At 41.3% G+C, this 20,960-nt stretch overlaps 1 protein-coding gene across 1 annotated transcript; it reads right to left on the bottom strand.

Moving 5' to 3' along the window:
• Nucleotides 1-2,187: 2,187 nt before the first annotated feature.
• LOC311056741 (polyubiquitin-C-like) lies at nt 2,188-9,378 on the bottom strand (the record flags this gene model as incomplete). Its single annotated transcript, XM_084073548.1, has 2 exons — nt 2,188-2,323; nt 7,781-9,378. The coding sequence occupies 2 exons, from the start codon at nt 9,376-9,378 to the stop codon at nt 2,188-2,190; spliced, it is 1,734 nt and encodes a 577-aa protein (XP_083929674.1).
• Between the last annotated feature and the right edge of the window lie 11,582 nt (nt 9,379-20,960).

Genomic DNA, 20,960 nt, shown 5'->3' with positions numbered 1-20,960 from the left:
GATTAGGAGTAATAGCCTGAAATAAATATTCTGCTTTTTTTAAAGCAATTACGAAGAGTAGGTGGCCTAAAGCATGGAGACAAGAGGGGGGGGGTGCTGGAGGCTCACAGCATTGCATTGCATCGCATGCTCCAATTACGATCAATTAATTCTCTCCTTTGATATGCATCCCCCTCTCAACATTAGCATCTGCATTCTGCTCCATAAAGCCCCTGTTTTTTTGTTGTTTTTTCCTCCACTTGAAAAATACAAGAAGGTGAGGATGCGCACGCAGTACCAACAAAATAAGATAGTCCCGCCCAGAGAGCAAGACTTTAAGAGGTAAACAGCCACTCCCCCTCTACAGTCAGCACGAAGCAGGAGAGAGAGAGAGACAGACAGACAGAGAGAGAGAGAGAGAGGGGGAGCCAGAGAGAGAGAGAGAGAGAGGAGAGAGGGAGCCAGAGAGAGAGAGAGAGAGAGAGAGAGAGAGAGAGACTCTCAGACAGGAGGCAGAGAGAGGAGTTGCTCTAATTCCTTGATATGCGTGTGTTCGTGCTCAGCCTTCCTAAAAGCAAGCAGCGCTCTTCTCTCGCCAGGGAGGAATCCTACCAAAAAATGTGCAAACCCCCCGCTGTGCTGTGCTGTGCGGGATGAGAAAGTGACGTTCTGAAACCAATGCAAGGCAAGCGTGGATCAACATGGATCATTCATGACATGAACTGATCTGCATCCATGACGCCCTAGTGTTCATCATGAGCAAGTTGAAAAATCACACAACTTCATAGCCGTCTAAAAAAAACACATCCAATTTGGAATTTGCGCGCGCGTGTATGTGCGCGCGCGAGAGAAAGAGTGAGCGTGCAGCACACACACACACACACACACACACACACACACACACACACACACACACACACACACACACACACACAGCACCGTCTGCTGTTCCATTTGGCCGCCCGCTGCCCTCGGCTACTCAGTTTGCAACGTGCTTTCTTTCTGGTGACATCGTAGCGAACGGAGGCTCGTTACATAAACACAGAAAAGAACCAACTGCGCTACGTTGTTTCACCACAACACTGACTGACTTCATCCACGTTTCCTCCTGCGTGCGGAGCGGAGCGGAGGACACTGACTACATTACTAAGTTTTACACACGCACAACACAGCAAAGCCGGGTATTTCCGCATACATACATACACAGTCAGTATATTGCTTGTATGTCGGTATGTTGAAAAAAGAAGGTAAGCCAAATACACAACCACTGAACCGCCCTAAGCCTAAGGACTACAAACCATTGAGTGTCCCGCACTATCTGTGCCGAGTAGACCTCCTGACAAATAAACAGAGCTGCCACCTAACGCATTTCTGAGGCTAAATCTGAGGCTTTTTTGTAAACTATTTAAATAGTTTTGAGAAAAAAATGCTCCTATTTGTACAAAAGTGACTGCAAGAGGTTGCTGCTATTTGTTTCAAAAAGCGTCATACCCTGTATATAACTATAGCTCTGTTTACATAATGCTGTACCCGGCTCCAACTGTATATACTTTACCCATTTTCAACTGTTTTTTATTACATTTTGACACTTGCTTTGGCAATGCAAACATAGTTTTTCTCATGCCAATAAAGCTCCTTTGAATTGAATTGAGTTGCTTGTAGTCTACTACTCTGGACCGTGGAGCTGGTAGCGGTTGTGTTTGACCCACATGCACCCAGCAGCAGGCTAACTAACGTACACAGCAGCACCTCTGCTCTGCTGGCTGACTGACAACCCGCTTCAAAAGTGCGTGGAAATGCCTCCCTCTGCTAGCTAGCATGGAAGCTAACAGCCCCAACTGTACTTCTGTTCTGTCTCTCTCTCTCTGCAAGAATCCCAAAACCTCCCACCTTTAACAGCGTTAATATATATTTTTTTGTATTTGTTAAAATGTGTATTTACCTTGGTCGTCAGTCAGCTTCGAGTGGCGACAGACGTCCGACTCGGTCCTGGACGGGTGGGGGGCGGTTCGGGTGGGGGGGCGATCAGGAGATCATTTGAATCATCCAACCACATGTAGTTTTATAAGAGTGGATTATTTGGCAAAAAAAATCCTCCTGTGTGTGTGTGTGTGTGTGTGTGTGTGTGTGTGTGTGTGTGTGTGTGTGTGTTTGTGAGAGAGAGCGTGCGTGCGCGCGTGCGTGCGTGTGTGTGTGTGTGTGTGTGTGTTAGCGGTGCTGTACAGCGGCAGCGGGCGAGCCCCCCTGTCTGTCTGACTGACGGACTAGATCCACGTTGGTGACAGTCAGGACTGTCCCTCCTTCCTCCGGCGGTGTGTTGTTGACAGGCTGCAGCGCGTCAGATCTGCAAAGATGAAGAGAAATAATCCGGGGGGAAAAAAAAGAGCGAAAAAAAGTAATACCGATGGATAGATAGATATCCCGGGGGTTATTATTGTGATTATTTTACCCCGGCGGCAGCATCGGTGCTGCGAGGTGCTGTAATGTGCGAGGTGCGCGCAAGACGAAGAGAGTGTTCAGATCCAAAAACCCATGTCGCATTTCCAAAACAGTCCCAAAAAAAATGTGGTTATAAAATAAATCCGCCAGGGTCTCGATCTTCTCTCTCTCTCTCCTTCTCTTTCTCTCTCTCTCTCTCTCTCTCTCTGGCTTCAACGAGAGTCAGTCAGCTTATGCTCTTCTTCTTCTTAAAAGGATGCATTTAATGTCCAAAAAGGATGATGAGTCATAAAATTATATAAAAAAAGATGTTGCAAGCTGCTAGTAGTTTTGCACGCAGCGTTCCTTCTTCCTCCTTAAAAAACATCCAGCTCTCTCTCCCCGTGTGTTCACTTGGCTTTGGCTTAATGCTCCCCTCCCTCCATCCCTCCCCCTAACACACCACTTTGCCCGACTGTATACAGATCTGCACAAATGTTCACACAGTCAGTCAGTCAGCCAGCCAGGCGGGTCTACTAGATCTGGAATGGATCTGGTCTGGGATCCTGCAGCCCTGATGCTTCTTGTTCTTCCCCCTTCCCTCTTCGGGAAAAAGAAAACAAAAAATCAGCTCATATCATTAGGTTGAAAAACTCTTTTGGCGCCATATTTTTATGGCGTACTTTCAATTCACCAGCTCCGCCACCAAAAGCCGCACTTCCTCCTGCTAGAATGATACACTCCGTAATACGACGGTGAATATACCCCCCTCCCTCCTCCCCCGCCCCCTAAAATGAACAGATGTACAAGCTGACAACGCGTCGCAACGTGACAGGTTATCAGCTTGTATATCTGTTCTTGTTTTGGTAAGCGACACCCTCCCTTCTGTATAGCCTATAAATTAAAGCTTTTTTTTTTTTTTAGAATTGCAAGAGTACAACGCCTCTGAGAGGAGAGCACGGGGATTGTCTAATAGTAGTCACCTGTTAGTTTGGGAGAGAGCTGAGAACATGATATACTTTGTAGTCACTGGAAATTTACGGACAAGAACAGAAGTAGCGCTGGTTATTTTCCGTGCGGGATGGTTGTCTTATGTCTTGTATAGAATGTAGGTGAAAAATTATAATAATTACAAAGTCACCGAAGCAGACTGGCTGTGTAGTCTGTTGTTATTATTATTATTATTAAGTATTCTATGAGAACGTTTCTGATACTGAATACCATTCATTCATTCATACTGTCCACCCCAGTGTGAGAGAGTGATGGTGTAAATAAATATTGGTAGCCTAAATTGTTCAGTTAAAATGTCAGATTAGCCAATGTGAATATTGTGAATGCTTTGTTAATTCTGTCACATATATAAAAGAAAAATATTGACAATGTATGCAAATAGAAGTGACATCCAGAGTGTAAAAAAAATGCAACAACAAAAACGTATGTAATATACACTTGGCTTTGGCTACCTCCCTCCCTTTTCCCCCCTGCTCCCTCCCTCAGTGGTGAAAAAAGCACTCACATTTTGTAGTTAAGTAAAAGTATCAATACTGCAATGTACAAATACTCTGTTACAAGTAAAAGTCCGGAATTCAAAATTTACTTGAGTAAAAGTGGTATCAAAATATACTTAAAGTGTAAAAGTAAAAGTACTCATTATGCAGTATGTCCCATTTCACAAGTTTTCAAATGTATAAAATGTATACAAATATTGACAATATAGTATGCAAATAGAAGTGAAATCCAATGTGTAAAAAAATTCTTATGTAAAAATGTATGATTATGTTTTTGCCTCTGTCTGTCTAGCATCTGTCTGTGTGTTGAGCTAATCTCACAAACCTTTGGACTGATCATCAAACTTTTTGTGCATGCTGCAGTAGGCCAATGGAAACAAGACCGCAAGGACTTTTTGGGTGTTATCCTTTTAGACCAATTATTAGGTAAACAATGGTACCTAATTAGTTGGTGGTCTATTGTAGTGTTAGTGTACAATAATAATGGTTCAGAATGAACAATAACAGATTTCAATATAATAAAGGAGTTTTAGAGATGTTCCTCAGTTACTCAAAAAGACGGTTACACAAAGACACAATCATAATGACCAGAACATTCCAAAGTAAGTTAAAAGAAGGTACAAAACATAGTTTCAGTCTCTGAACCACATGGGGCAGTCCACCATATCATCAAGCAATGTTATGATAGAAGCATTGTACAATACAGATATTGTCAAATCAGACCATCCCTCATATCTGTGCACCTGGGCAAGAAGAAACTGGTAGGAGATAACAATCTGAGACCAAAAACTACTTTGAAATAGTTCAGTTCAGTTCAGTACAGTACAAAGAAGTACCTCAGGCAACTGAAGAAAGTCAAGGTCTCAGAGAAGGTCCTGGAATCATTCCACTCCACTACCACCCAGAGCATCCTCCTGATGGGATGGGATCATCCATAATGATGTCTAATATTCTTGGGTCACCTTTTGGGTGAGTCTCCAGTGCCTTGGATCTGGACCTGTTTGAAGATAGGAGTAAAATATGTAATTAAATCACACTGTTTTTCTTTCCAAAGAAAATATCTTTGAGCTATTTTCATATTTGTTTCATGTTTTTAAAAGTTTATTTTTATTTTTAGCTAGAGTAACCAGGCTGAAAGATAGTGTACAGTATCATGGTGCTTGGTATAAATAATATGTCCATATTCAGCTGTTATGCAGTCTTTGGTTCCGCCCTTGGTCACCAGGTGGGGCCGATGTCTATTTGTGTGTATTTGTATATAAAGAGATGTAATTTCCTGGTCTGTAATCTTAACCTAAAGAAGATCCTCTCTCTCTCTCTCTCTCTCTCTCTCTCTCTCTCTCTCTCTCTCTCTCTCTCTCTCTCTCTCTCTCTCTCTCTCTCTCTCTCTCTCTCTCTCTCTCTCTCTCTCTCTCTCTCTCTCTCTCTCTCTCTCTCTCTCTCTCTCTCTCTCTCTCTCTGTGCTATCAACCAAAAGACAAACATAACAACCAGAGTATTTATTATTTATAAATTGTATAAATTGGTCCACATCAATTCTCATAATATTATGCAAATTAATATTGGGTTGCTGTTTGCAATGCAGTTAGGTCACGTAATTTCGACCTTACTCTCTCACCTGAACATGACACCTGAACAAAATCATTTGTTTCAATGCTTCAATTCCCTGTCTAGAACTGTAGGCTACTGTATATACCACAAAGTCAGATAATGTTCTTTGACACAATTCACACCTCGGAACTGCAACAACTTTCCAAGTCACAGTGATTAACAGCCAAGTTGCTCTGTTCCAGAGGAGAATATTGTTAATATGTTTAAACAAACAAGAACGGTCGGTACGACAAATATGGTTTGATAGAATTACAATAAGATTATGATAGAGGTGACAGAAATCATTAGCAATATTCAGAATCCTATAGGATTCTATTGCAACATTGGAAAATGAGAGAATGTATGTGAATGACTATTCAGATCATAGGTCTCACTCTCTCCACTGCTATCTCCCCACGTACAGTAAAGACAGTTGTAGAATTCTGTGTACTGAATCTAATCTAAAACAACATAATCTAATCTAAAACAACAAAACTCTTCTCTTATGGGGTTTAGCGGACGCAGAACTCAGCAATTTGGGGGTTCGTGACTTGAAAATAGTTTGAGAACCACTGCATTAGATCATGACAAAACAAAAAGGGACAATTGGGTGGGTTTTACCACATTAGAACACTTTAAATGGGGTTCAGCACAGAAACGCATCAATTTGGGGGTTGACAACTTGACATTGTTGTTTGAGAACCACTGACTGACAATGCATTAATAAATTAATTAATTAATTAATTTGGTGATAAAAGGAATCAGCACACAATATATAGCAGACACAATATCACAGAGGATCAAAACACGATAAAGCCCTAAGGCTTATTTCCATTGTGGTCCTCATTTCGGCAGGATCGGTAATCATAGGCCCTATGTCACATTTAATTAAACTGTTTGGCTTTTTCCTCTGACTGAACTGAAGACTTATAATCTAGTGGGTGATAGTCTTTCCCAGCTATCAAGGAAATCATTTTCAAATACATTGTCTTCCTATTAATATGTTATTATTAGTTATGGGAAGAGTTGATGCAGTCACTATAGGCAACCAACATAACCCCAACTCAAATAATAATAATTATCATAATTGGTTGGAAGTATGTGGAACAGTAGGAACAATATTACTAATACATCATTCTGCGATCATTGATTCTTTAGGAATATTGTGGGGGGCTCCTTTCACACTGTTTAACAAATCAGACATGAAGACATACAAAAAAATCCAGTCTGGAGATTTTATTTAATCCATGCTTTCTTTGTCTAGTCTTGAGTCTTGAGCTTAGATCTTCAAGCTCACAATACGTTGTGAGCTTGTAGATCTATTTATCACTTCTAAAAAGTTTTTATTTATGTATTAATGGAATTAATTTGATTATTTAGCGGTAGTATTTAGTATTAATATTTAATATTTAATATTAACATGAATTTCTTTTTTTTCTGAAAGAGTTTTGTGTGTCTTTTTTTGTTGAAATCATTGAAACAATTGTTGTAAACGAAGAAAAAAAGAGGGTATTTACTCGCCACCCATGGAAATGTGTTCAAGACCCACAAATGGGTCCAGACCCACTGTTTGAGAACCACTGTCATAGATGACCAACAACGGCAAAGAGTGATACATGAAGTCTGAGATCCACATGGTCCAGGTCCATTATTGGACAGTGTCATTATCTATTAGACCCACTCTTGTTCAATGTCTTTGTAATCTTCATTTATCTCCACTGCACAGGTGATTAGTGTCTATGCAGTTTTACCAGAGCCCTGTTAGTCAGCATTACCTGCTTCCACCTCTCACGACGTGGACGTAGGGCTGGATTTTGAGAGGCACACATTGTTTTTTTGGCGGGCGCCCCCCGTGAGTCACAAAGAGCGCATATACCTCAGTTTGAATCAGACCCAAGACATGTTACTGTATCTCATCATGGTATGCACTCTTTGACTCTTACTTGGTGACGCACCTCTTTTTATATTATACCTTTTTTATAGATTTCCCTGGTAGGGCGTAGCGCGTGGAAGGAATGCGTTATTCCAACCAGTTCCTTTCCCCTCCCTCTGGCTAACCAGGGGGAGGCAATATAGAAAGACCAGGATTACTGCATGTTCTTTGTGAGGGTACCTACCCTAGGGGACACAGGGAGAACATGCAAACTCCACCCAGAAAGGCCCTTTCGCCAACCCCACCTAGGGTATGGGCACTGATGACAAACGTACGGAATCTTAAGATTTTCCTATGCAGACGCAGGACACGTTGGAAAATGGACATACTTTAAGATTAAGGAATTATTTACTGCCCTCCCCTCAGACGCAGCACAAGATGGAGGGTGGATTCTTTCTGGATGTTGTAGTCAGAAAGGGTGCGTCCATCTTCCAGTTGCTTGCCAGCGAAGATCAGCCTCTGCTGGTCAGGGGGAATGCCTTCCTTGTCTTGGATCTTGGCTTTGACATTCTCAATGTTGTCACTTGGTTCAACCTCCAGGGTGATGGTCTTGCCAGTGAGGGTCTTGACGAAGATCTGCATTCCTCCCCTCAGACGCAGCACAAGATGGAGGGTGGATTCTTTCTGGATGTTGTAGTCAGAAAGGGTGCGTCCATCTTCCAGTTGCTTGCCAGCGAAGATCAGCCTCTGCTGGTCAGGGGGAATGCCTTCCTTGTCTTGGATCTTGGCCTTGACATTCTCAATGTTGTCACTTGGTTCAACCTCCAGGGTGATGGTCTTGCCAGTGAGGGTCTTGACGAAGATCTGCATTCCTCCCCTCAGACGCAGCACAAGATGGAGGGTGGATTCTTTCTGGATGTTGTAGTCAGAAAGGGTGCGTCCATCTTCCAGTTGCTTGCCAGCGAAGATCAGCCTCTGCTGGTCAGGGGGAATGCCTTCCTTGTCTTGGATCTTGGCCTTGACATTCTCAATGTTATCACTTGGTTCAACCTCCAGGGTGATGGTCTTGCCAGTGAGGGTCTTGACGAAGATCTGCATTCCTCCCCTCAGACGCAGCACAAGATGGAGGGTGGACTCTTTCTGGATGTTGTAGTCAGAAAGGGTGCGTCCATCTTCCAGTTGCTTGCCAGCAAAGATCAGCCTCTGCTGGTCAGGGGGAATGCCTTCCTTGTCTTGGATCTTGGCCTTGACATTCTCAATGTTGTCACTTGGTTCAACCTCCAGGGTGATGGTCTTGCCAGTGAGGGTCTTGACGAAGATCTGCATTCCTCCCCTCAGACGCAGCACAAGATGGAGGGTGGATTCTTTCTGGATGTTGTAGTCAGAAAGGGTGCGTCCATCTTCCAGTTGCTTGCCAGCAAAGATCAGCCTCTGCTGGTCAGGGGGAATGCCTTCCTTGTCTTGGATCTTGGCTTTGACATTCTCAATGTTGTCACTTGGTTCAACCTCCAGGGTGATGGTCTTGCCAGTGAGGGTCTTGACGAAGATCTGCATTCCTCCCCTCAGACGCAGCACAAGATGGAGGGTGGATTCTTTCTGGATGTTGTAGTCAGAAAGGGTGCGTCCATCTTCCAGTTGCTTGCCAGCGAAGATCAGCCTCTGCTGGTCAGGGGGAATGCCTTCCTTGTCTTGGATCTTGGCTTTGACATTCTCAATGTTGTCACTTGGTTCAACCTCCAGGGTGATGGTCTTGCCAGTGAGGGTCTTGACGAAGATCTGCATTCCTCCCCTCAGACGCAGCACAAGATGGAGGGTGGATTCTTTCTGGATGTTGTAGTCAGAAAGGGTGCGTCCATCTTCCAGTTGCTTGCCAGCGAAGATCAGCCTCTGCTGGTCAGGGGGAATGCCTTCCTTGTCTTGGATCTTGGCTTTGACATTCTCAATGTTATCACTTGGCTCAACTTCTAGGGTGATGGTCTTGCCAGTGAGGGTCTTCACAAAAATCTGCATGTTTGCGTACTTTGAGTTTTCTGATATTATTTTACTGAGATACTGTTACCTGCAACAAACTCTACAAACTGCAATGCTTAAACTCTTTTGCTCACTCTTATATTGGCAGTGACGTCACCTCGCATTGTGATTGGCAGAGAGGCATTGTCAAAGTCTCCTAATTTAGAAATGCATGGGCAATACCTGTTGGTCACACAAGAACCTCAGTTATACAATACTCATTGTACCCGAGTACTTAGTGCATATAGATGCATATTATCGAGTGGGGACCTGGAATTCCCGACCATTCATTTCAATGAAGTTGCTCACCTGCACTCCCTCAGGACCTACAAACACAGGTATTTGCGTAATTTATAGATAAATTAGAGAGACTAGAGGTTTGGGTCCTCACATCTAGGCCCGATCAGTTACATCACAGCTGCACCAGTGATCCAACTGATATGGCCATATATGGAGATGCGCAGTAGGGTGGGGTGCTGTGGCTAAAATGTGCAATGTAGTTTTATATTAACTGTACAATATGTAAGTACATTGCGGATGGGGAAAGAAGCCTAGGTATTAACCAGAGCACTGATCAATAGTCTGTGGCAAGTTTGGAGGCAAATGGAGTTATCGTGTGCTGACCAACCCCGGACGTACATTGGCGGTCATTTTAATATAGTAGTATTTCAATTATAGTAGTATATATAGGATAGGATAGGATAGGATATCATTATGTGTACTTGAACCCTAGCATCCGTATTCGGGGGGTAATAGCTGATTTACAAGCTCACAAGGCATCACAACGTGACACATTGCAGCGTGGCACGATGCGTAAAGGTTGCCATCCTTGTCTGTCATGGGCAGGGCAGGGGGGGGGTCCCTTTACATTGTACGTGCTCAGTAATAGATAACAGAAGAACATCTGAGCAGTTCTTATCCATCTTAACACAGCCATGGCTGACTGTCCACCCCCGAATCACTGCACAGCCAATGAAAGGTCATTCACATCAATGCACATACCGTACATACGTTCACGCACACACATGCAAACACGCTGTGTGTGTGTGTGTGTGTGTGTGTGTGTGTGTGTGTGTGTGTGTGTGTGTGTGTGTGTGTGTGTGTGTGTGTGTGTGTGTGTGTGTGTGTGTGTGTGTGTGTGTGTGTGTGTGTGTGTGTGTGTGTGTATACACGTGTATGTATATCAGGTATATATATATATATAATCATACGTGCTTGCCCACATGCAATGGTGCCAGGTGCACAAATGCTCATATCAGCTGTATTAAGTGTCACTCGGTCAGTAAAGGTGGAGAGCGAGACAGAGAGAGAGAGAGAGAGAGAGAGAGAGAGAGAGAGAGAGAGAGAGAGAGAGAGAGAGAGAGAGAGAGAGAGAGAGAGAGAGAGAGAGAGAGAGAGAGAGAGAGAGAGAGAGAGAGAGATGCTCTTTTGCACAATGTGAAATGAGACGGTGAAGGACACTGAAGAGGGATCTCCTTGGCACTCATTCAAATGCAACAGCAGCAACTCACAGTATGCCCGCCTTGCCCCCCATAAGGCAGGTGGGTGAGGTCCCCTGAGAAAACGCGTTTAATGTGGCCTAATGTACGTGCCTCGTGGCCAGTGAGTGGGCTGACTGTGCTGCTCCCTGTTTGTGTAAGAGATGAAACCAAGCAGACCCACCCGAGTCAAATAATGTCCACAAATAATTCGCACAGAGTCCCAATTGGGTGGGGTTTACCACATCAGGATCAGTCAGTGGAGGAAGAAGTACTCACATGTTTTACTTAAGTAAAAGTAATAATACCATAATGAAGTAGAAAAAAAAAAGTAAAAGTCCGGTATTCAGCATTTACTTGAATAAAGGTACAAAAGTATTGGCATGAAAATATACTTAAAGTACCAACAGTAAAAGTATTCATTATGCAGAATGTCACATTTCACAGCTTTATAACATGTACACAAATCATTTGAAAATAACCAAGCTCACTGTGAGCAGCTGTGAGCATGCAGATCGGCTATTTACAAATAGCTTAAGTATATAGGGCTGAAGTGGTTAAAGTATGTTTTGCATAATCTCAATCTACAAAGTAACTAGTAACTAAAGTTGTGAAATCATTATAGTGGAGTAAAAATATAATATTTGCCTCTGAGATTTAGTGGAGTAAATGTTAATTGTAATTAAGTACAACACTTGAGTAAATATACTTTTTTTTAAATATATATTATTGGACTTTTATGCCTTTATTTGATAGGACAGTAGACTGACAGGAAATGGGGAGAGAGAGATGGGGAGTGAACGTCGGGATCGGGATTCGAACTTGCGACACGCGCGCCCAGACCGCCACACCAGCGGCCCGGGCCTAAATGTACTTAGTTACTTTATACCACATTAGGACACTTCAGTTAGAATCAGGCATTAGAATGCTAAATTAACTCCCCAATACCTTCCTTGTGTCCTATGTAGCTAAATTGATCCATTGGCGGCATAAATCCTAAAAAGCATTTGCAAATGCTATTTTTTGCCCTGGTCTGGATCCAGCCACACACCTGGTATCATAAACCAGGTAACCGAGATAATAATCTTTGGTGTGGTGCCAAGGAATAAAGGCTGAATGTTATAGTGCTCCCCTTGACTCCCTGTCTCTGAAGTCTACAGACCAAGCCAGAAATCTCCATTTAATTATGGATTATTTTATTACCCTCATGAAGGGGCAAATTCCAATGCAGCAATACTATCATTGTAAAAGTATAGCACAAACTTCCACAGCACAAACTTCCCCTAACCCTGTCACCCATGGTTACCGGCCATTAAACACACATGACATAACATAAATTATGTAACATAAAGCAACATAACACATGCATTTCCAGAACCGCATTCCCATAGCAAGAGTAAAGGGAGTCAGGGGTTACTGTATAGCTGAGTGGGTAGAGAGGCCGTCTGGGAACTGGAAGGTCACCGGCTCGCCCTCGGTCCACCCAGTCGAAGTGTCGAAGTGTCCCTGAGCAAGGCACTTAAACCTTAACTGCTCCCTGGGAACTGTATTAACCATTTAAGACCGGGAAAGCATCATGTGTGTCATTTTCTTTCTTTTTTCTATGGCTATTCAAAAATAGCAGATATGCAAACTCATAGCGTAGAACTCGGTGCCACGCCATGATCTTGTAGATCTGCTATTTATTTATTTTTTGGAAAATTTGTGCAAATCTTGGAATATATATATTTTTAAAGCGAACATTCGTCAAATATTTAGTTCCAGGGACCCCCAGAAGCAAAGATTTGAGTTACAAATGTCTGCTTAAAAAATGACAAAGATGCGTTCCCGGTCTTAATGGGTTAATAGAGCCCACTGCTCCTAATAGTTAGGATGAGTAAATGCAGAGGTCAAATGTCATGTGCGTATGTGCAAGTGTACAGTGACAAATATCCCAACAACAACTAAAAGGTGCTTAAAGCTGCACTATGTAACTTTCCTCTTCTACCCCGGATTTTAACCCGGTTTCCTGCGAAACTGCGAATTTATTTTGCCATTGAGCTAATAGAGCCTGCCTGCTTGCTCAGGGGATAAATCAGGTCAAAATTAATGTCAGATCTTGCGTCTAGGTGAGACATGACCTTTGACGTGATCTAAATGTCTCATTGGAAGAGCAGGGAGACAAAATACAACCACCCCAATTGTATAAGTTATATTGTATTAACATACTCTACCATACTGATTGGACAAAATAACATTTTATTCATTAAAAAGGTTACATAGTGTAGTGTAACTTAATAATACAACAATAAAACGATACACAAAATATGTGCACCCCAAGGCATGCCACTAATATCCCGGGATGCTTCAATATTGCTGCTCATCTTTAAATCACTCCAAAATATGTCCCTGGATAATTTATATTATGAACCCTCGAGAAGTTTCAGATCGTTCAGGACCGGTCTATTAACCGTTCCTAAAGTTAAAACAAAACATGGTGAGGCGGCATTTAGTTCAGCCACACAGAGTTGAAACAAATTTCAAGAGGATCTGAGAGTCCCACTCCCAGCTTACTCTAACTACTACCTTAAGCATGTTCTTCACTGTCTTTTTCTAAAAGGAGTATGATGGTTCCACCATAATGGCACTTTGACCTTTGCTATGCCTGTCTATTTTATTCAATTTATTCTTCATTAATTTTTGAATGCACTATTTCTTTAAATGCCTTTCACTCATGAGAACCACCATAATGGCGCTTTGAACTTTGCTATGCCTCTCTATTTCATTCAATTTATTTCTTTTCAAATGCATGTCTTTAAATGACGTTTTGCCCTGTAATGCCAGATAATGTAATAACACTGGATAATGTAATAATAACATAATTGTATGTTTTATTTTACAAATTGATACTTGAAAGTGAAAAACGCTCATCCGTTAACAAAACTTGAGTTGAGGTGCTGGAGCTGAAGAAAATAAAAATGAATGAAGAGAGCAGCATCCGCACACTCAAAACTGTGCAAGAATTCAATTTTATTTTGTATAAATAAAATTGAGGATAGGATTTTTGCTCAAAAACAAATGTTTTAATAGGCCAACATTCTGTTAAAATTAAGATTTGCTCACAATGTGACGAGTCAGATTTTTTAGACAACAGTTAAACGGTCAGAGTCTGTGACAATGTAATCACATGCAAAGATGAGGATACCTATTTGAGTTGTCTTTTGGATTTTCTTTTTTTTACTTTACGGTGCCATCAAAAGTGATCATGAAAGGCAACCAAAGAACACAATTCTTAGGCAGGATCTCCTTGTTTATCAACAGGAGTGCACTGATAGGACTCTAGCTGGAGCCCTCATCCAGTGTAACTATTTTAACTATGCTTGCACCTCATGGTTCACTAACACCCCCATATCAGTGAAGACAAAACTACAGACCTCTCAAAACAAACTGATAAGACTGCTCCTAAACCTCCACCCCGCCAGGACTCACCTAACCCCAGCTCACTTTGCTATAGGCTGGGATGGCTCAAGGTGGAAGACAGAGTACAGCAACTTGCAATGGGCCTGGTCTTTAGGGACAGAGGAGGGAGCTCCTCTGTCCTTGTTCCCGCTGAATTCGGCACAAGCATGGGAAAAATGCATTCTTATAATACTGCCACCAAATGTGTAATGCCATACCGAGAGCCACGAAACGTCTAAATTCCCCTCCCAAATGTTGAATTGACCTAAAAGCATGGCTGTCCTCAAAATGTAATTGGACTCAGATAATGTTATCCCCTACTGGCCTGCCCCCAGAGATGAAAACAACTCACTCCCTCAGCGAGCACCACGGAAGGAGCCCTGTTTGAGAGGCATCCTCTCCCCCATCAAATCTCTTCATCAACAATAGCCGATCTACAAGCTCATTGCTCAATGCGTTGTGACGCATTGTGAGCTTGTACATCGACTATTTTTGGTGAACGTTCACCTACTCTCACAGAATGTGAATTGGCCTATTATGACATGCCCAGAATAGGAATGCGCTATGGTTCAAGTTGTTTAACTTAAGAATAGAGAGAGAGAGGATAGACTGGAGTACCAAGGAGCTGACCAAGGTGAAACACAAACTTGAATAATAAGAGATCGACATATATACCCGTAGCCTTGAAGCAAATTATACTTTTATTCAAGATTAAACGATCCACACAAGGACATTCGCTTGTAGCTAAATCTTTCGCAGGGCATTGAAGAAAGGCTGTTGATTTTAGCTATTCAAGCTTTTTACCATAATATGACTTCAGTGTCTCTATTGATATTGCTCTTAAAATGACACTTATATCAAATCTTGTAAAGACTTTCTTTCCATGCATTGGTCAATAGCTTAAACGCATTCTACCGATGTTTCAACTCCCTCGTGTTACTACCTAATGTTTGCAATTTCTTGCCCATACTTGCATTGTTACTTTATCCACTTTCAACCTGGCGTCCCTATTTTGGGTACAGTGGTTTAGTCAGTATAGGCAGGTCCAAGGGTGAACAAAGGTGAGAGTGAATGACTACTGTCCACCGCTGTGAACCACCAACAGAATAATTACTGCAGGTACACAGGACAGGGAAATGAGGTCAAAGAGATGCAGAGTAAGCAGGATTTTATGATGTGCCCCTTGAGTGTTACGGTTAAATTTGGTTACATTTGTACATTAACACAGTGATTCTCAACCTGTGGGCCGGGGCCCACTGGTGGGCCTTGAGGATATTGCAAGTGGGTCCCCAAATAATTGTCAAAACACTAAGATGTGAATGACAAGATGACATAAAACATAAAATTAAAAAAAAAATGTCATGATATTTTTTCTTTAAATCCTTGAAAAAGGTTTTCATTCTGATACCAATAAATAGGAGCTTAATAGTACTGCGTTAGTTCCATTAATCCACGCGGCCCACCCATCTGACCACTTAACATGGCATCTGATAGGCTGCCGTGTTAAGTGGTCACACTTTCAAGTGGGCCCTGATCCAGACAAGGTTGAGAACCACTGCACTAACACATACATCCACACTGTAGATTGTACTGTGTAGCTCTGTTTCTGAGGGAATAATAATGAAATTAATTAAATTGATAATCATTTAATCTTCTGATTTGATCTATTGTTTTCGCTATTTGTCATACGACAATTGTCAACAATTATTTTTCTTTAAAATGCTGCAATTTTTAGTGCAATAACAAATTAGTCAAGTAAAAAATGTTTTTGTCTTAGCCTAAAGATATACTTTGCACCTTTTGTATTTGCTTTGTAGCTCTATTTTTGTATCTCTGTTCTGTTTTCCTTGTGTAATGCAATGTATTCTATTGTTGCTTGTTTTATGTATTTTTTTGTGTCTAGTGTATTTAATAATAATAATAATGATAACTCAAATTTATGTAGCGCTTTTGTAAGTACCCAAAGATGCTTACATTACATTGATATGTATTGTTCATTAATATGCGGTGTCCGTCTAAATAAACAAATAGAGTAAAGTACAGAGTATGTAGGGCCTAAGTGGTTAATTGTGGAACATTCTGAAATAAATGAACGTGGGGATGAAAGTAGTGTCCACCTACTAGTGATGCCAGTAGCGGGGTGTTAGTTATATTTTTTTCAATGACCCTAATGTGAGTGTCAATCACAACTAGACTGTAGAAGGCGAGAATATATCCTCTTGTTAATACTATGAGTCAGGGAGATAAAATAGGTCATAGGCTTATATTGCAACTGGATCCATATGTCAAGCACTGTAGTTTTAATTAGCCTGGCTTCCAGAGTGACAGTCAAATTATAATTAAGTCCCAAGCCTATAATCTCTTACACTACTGAGATACTAAAGTTAATGCAGAGGTCAAGAATAATTCCCAGACTCCTATTTCAAATGACAACACTAAGATTTTTCTTGTATAAATAATGTATGATTCACTTAATCTAAACAAAAAAGAAATCTCCCCCAAGCCAGTAGATTTTAGTATTCTCCATTTGTATCAAGTAACTAATGTAGTCTTTGTATAGTTATGCCCACAGGTATATACAGTAAACAGTTTCCACCTTTGCCAATAAGAATAATATAGAACCAAGAGTGTTGTCATTGAATAGTTGATTAAATTAAATTAAAACTTTCCATGTATTCTTATTTACTTAGCACAAGTGAACATACTCATATCCTGGCCATGCTACTTTCATACAACAACAATTTATCTGTCTGTAAGTTAAAGCTATAATCTGTACGTTTTATGTCTCTAAAAGAAGATTTCTAAACTACAAGAAAGGTCAGTCTTCTTCAAATACAGTAACTTCCTAATTAAATTCCAGGAAGGCTTTTCCTTCTTCCATTGTAACCTTACTATACATGGCAGTCCAAGTGAACTAATAGTGAGACAGTACAAGTACTTATGTTAATTGATCATTTAAATGAAGTGATATTATTTTTATTAAATCAAAAGGATTATTGATTAAAAGTTAAAACTCTATACATTCTGAAAGAAAATTGTTTGTTCAGTAACAGGGCTCTCACTATCTCCCCAAATCTTTAATAAACAGAAAATACATTTTCAGATGGGTTACAAATTTCATCCAATCAGGAGAGAGAACCTCACAAAGATAATTTATAAGCTTGTGTTCCAGTTCCAATTTCACTTCTTTATCAGATGTACTGGATGAGTCTTTTCTCCTGATTAGATCAAATTGGTCTCCTGAGCTGATTTTCTGTACTATAGAGCTGGGGAAACCCCAGTATTTGACCCCAGTATTTGAACAAACACACTATATATCAATTATAACTATTAGATTATAGAGCTATTTAACGCCTTTAAAAAAAACACATACACCACCTTTAACATTTGAATGACACTTTGAAAACTTAGTAAAGAATCTCAAGCTCAAGCTCAGATTTTATTTTCAAAAGAAAAAGAAAAAAATGGTTGAGGCTACATTCCTTCCGTTACTGCATTATGGTGATCTGATTTACATGCATGCCTCTGCCAAATCCTTGCACTGGTTATATAGAGTGTAGCACAGTGCCCTGAGGTTTGTCACAGGCTGCATGCTTCTCAATTACCATTGCACCTTGTATGCCAGAGTTGGGTCTTCATTGGCCTCATGCGGACTCACTCATTGGTACTTATCTGTCTACAGCTTACGGAACTGAAAAAGCTTTCTTTTTTTTAGAGTAAAAAGAGTAGGGAGACCACACACAACCACTGCAGATGTGCTAGTTATCTTGTATTAACATACTCAGATTATAGGTATAAATCTGGACTTTATTCCTGCATATCCTGATATCAGATACTCTTCGTCACTTTCAGGACTGTGATACTGTAGGACTGTAGGACTAATCCCTCTTCCTTGGCAGGTCAACAGGACTCCGGATGAAAGGCCTACCTGTTGTTTCCGTGTATCCCAATTATACTTTTCCCCTGAGTAAGCATACAGCACATTCAGTGACTCATCAAAAATGCTCACTGAACACAGTGTATTATTTCAGCATCAGTGTATTATCTCGGGCCGAGCGAGAGGGAAAGGACAGGCCTATAAACGTAATGGTTTAGTTCACTCAATAAAGTGGTGACTTGTATGGCTTGGAAACTGCCCAGTGCATAGTGTACTGAAGAAGCCTGCTGATGTTTCATCTGGGGGAATTTGAGAAGAGGATCGAGCGAGTGTGTATTCAGTGTGTGTGCGTGCGTGCGTGCGCGCGTGCGCGCGTGCGTGCGTGCGTGCGTGCGTGCGTGTGTGTGTGTGTGTCAAAAGGTGTGCGAGCGTTCGTGCATGTGTGACACTGGCCTGCATTCAGTATTAACACATACACACATACACTGTGAATAAAATAATCTGTGCCTGCCTGTGCTAGTTTGCATGTGTAAAATTGTGCTTCTTTTGAAAACCTACTATATGAGTCTATGCTTGCACATATGCACATGCATGTGCATTTGTTTATAAGTGTGTGTGTGTGTGTGTGTGTGTGTGTGTGTGTGTGTGTGTGTGTGTGTGTGTGTGTGTGTGTGTGTGTGTGTGTGTGCGTGCGTGCGTGCGTGCGTGCGTGCGTGCGTGCGTGCGTGCGTGCGTGCGTGCGTGCGTGCGTGCGTGCGTGCGTGCGTGCATGCTGCCACTCCCCTTTGTAATAAAGCAGGCAGACACCCACATGCTGAGGTGAAAGAGGACACAACGTTCTTGTGTTGTAAGACCTTCCCTTCTGCATGAATCTGTGTGCGTGCGTGCGTGCTTACGTACATGCATGTGTGCTATCTGATGTTTTGAAATGTCAAATTATCTGAGCTGTGACAGTAACAAAAAGGACCAGCCTTGTGATGGATTTTCTGTACAACCACTTAAGCTATTATACTTCATCGTACGACCTTGCATAGATTAGGCCTTATGGCCTAATGAAAATGTATGGACAAAGAACTGCAAACATTCAGCAGTAGTGCGAGGAAGTTTGAAACATCTGTGGCATGTGTAAGCTATGGACTGATAAGTGGAAAGAGATTAATATTTATATCAAGAGCAAAACCAGTAGTGCAATTAAAGTCACATTATGGTAATTGGTTTGAATTGCTAATTTGATCTTCAATGCAACTAGATTTTCTTCAAAGCACTGCAAATATATTCCCACAAGTGAATGTCCTTGCTGGATCTTGAATAAAAATATAATTTGCTCCAAAGTTACAGGTGTATGTTGACCTCCTCTTGTTATCGAAGTCATAAGGTGTCACGTGCGGGAAAATAGCAGATCTACACACTCATAACACAACGCATGTTTTATATATTGATATGTATACGGTGTGTATATATTTACACACACTGTGCGTGCCATTAACATTGACAATCAAAAGGTTCGAACTTTACTCTCTGTCTGAGAAGAAAAGTGAAATACGAGGGTCCAGACTTTGAAAGCCCAACACCATCTCCAATGCCAACTTGTGGGACCTCACAAAACAGTGAACAATAGACACCCAAATCAATCATCCTAACGCATTCTCATTCTAAAACGACAATAATTTCCTATTTTTAGTTTTAATCTTAGTTCTTAGTTAGTATCTCTCTACTTCACATGTATCTATGTGTTTACGGCTGTGTGACTATAGCACCTGAATTTCCCCCACAGGGATCAATAAAGGTTTATCGACCACAAAAGCATTGATAACACACAGAAATGTGTGTGGGGAAAAACGACTAAATTGGAAAGAGAAAAAGGGGGTTAAAAAATATATTTTATATATTATTACATTAACAGTACAGTAAGTAGACCATTTGGAGGTTGCCCCGTGCGGTTGCCCCGGTGCAAGCCGCTGTGAGTCAGAAAAATCTGCATTTGTGGCACTCCCTATTGCCAGATGTTGCATTTATGATTTAAGGTGTTTTTTTATGAGGCCTCTCCCACAAACTTGGGCAGGCAGTTATAGTTTTTCATTAGGGATGCACAATATTGGAATTTTGACAATTATACGATAGTCGGTTAATTGCATGGTCAAATTGGCCAATATTGCAATCCAAGTTTCCAGTAAGTTTGACCTTAAACCTGTAATACAGGAATTTTGATTTTGGTTGCAGATGCAGTATTATAACAAATTATTTGCATTCTTATTGCCTGATTTATTAGGCCTACTGATGCACACATTAGTTCAAAAACCTGAAAATAAGATAAATCACTCACAGTGTGAAGTAAGCGGTGCTTTTGATGAGTTTATTTTGCTGCCCTATTGCTGACTCCCTACTGCCTTATGCTGCCTTATAACTGACTTCCTACAGCTTTATGCTGCCTTATTACTGACTCCCTTTCTCGTCTCCCTTTGCCTCTCTTGTCTGTCGTTGTATACTGCATGCATGTGTGTGTGTGTGTGTGTGTGTGTGTGTGTGTGTGTGTGTGTGTGTGTGTGTGTGTGTGTGTGTGTGTGTGTGTGTGTGTGTGTGTGTGTGTGTGTGTGTGTGTGTGTGTGTGGATGAACGTTTACTGCATGTGTATCAAATTGTACAGGTGCCGATAGAAATGCTTGTGTAATCATTTTGTGCAGGGCACATCCTTCAACGTTTCACTTAGAGGACATTTAGTTCATTAAAATGTGAAAAAGAATATTTTATCTGCCGTCATACAGTCATACAGTAGTACTCCTTCTTTTCTT

This window comes from Gymnoscopelus microlampas (assembly GCF_963454915.1).
Source record: "Gymnoscopelus microlampas genome assembly, chromosome: 12".
NCBI lineage: Eukaryota > Metazoa > Chordata > Actinopteri > Myctophiformes > Myctophidae > Gymnoscopelus > Gymnoscopelus microlampas.
Note: the sequence above shows the minus strand (reverse complement) of the source record. Positions and strands in the feature narration are given on the sequence as shown.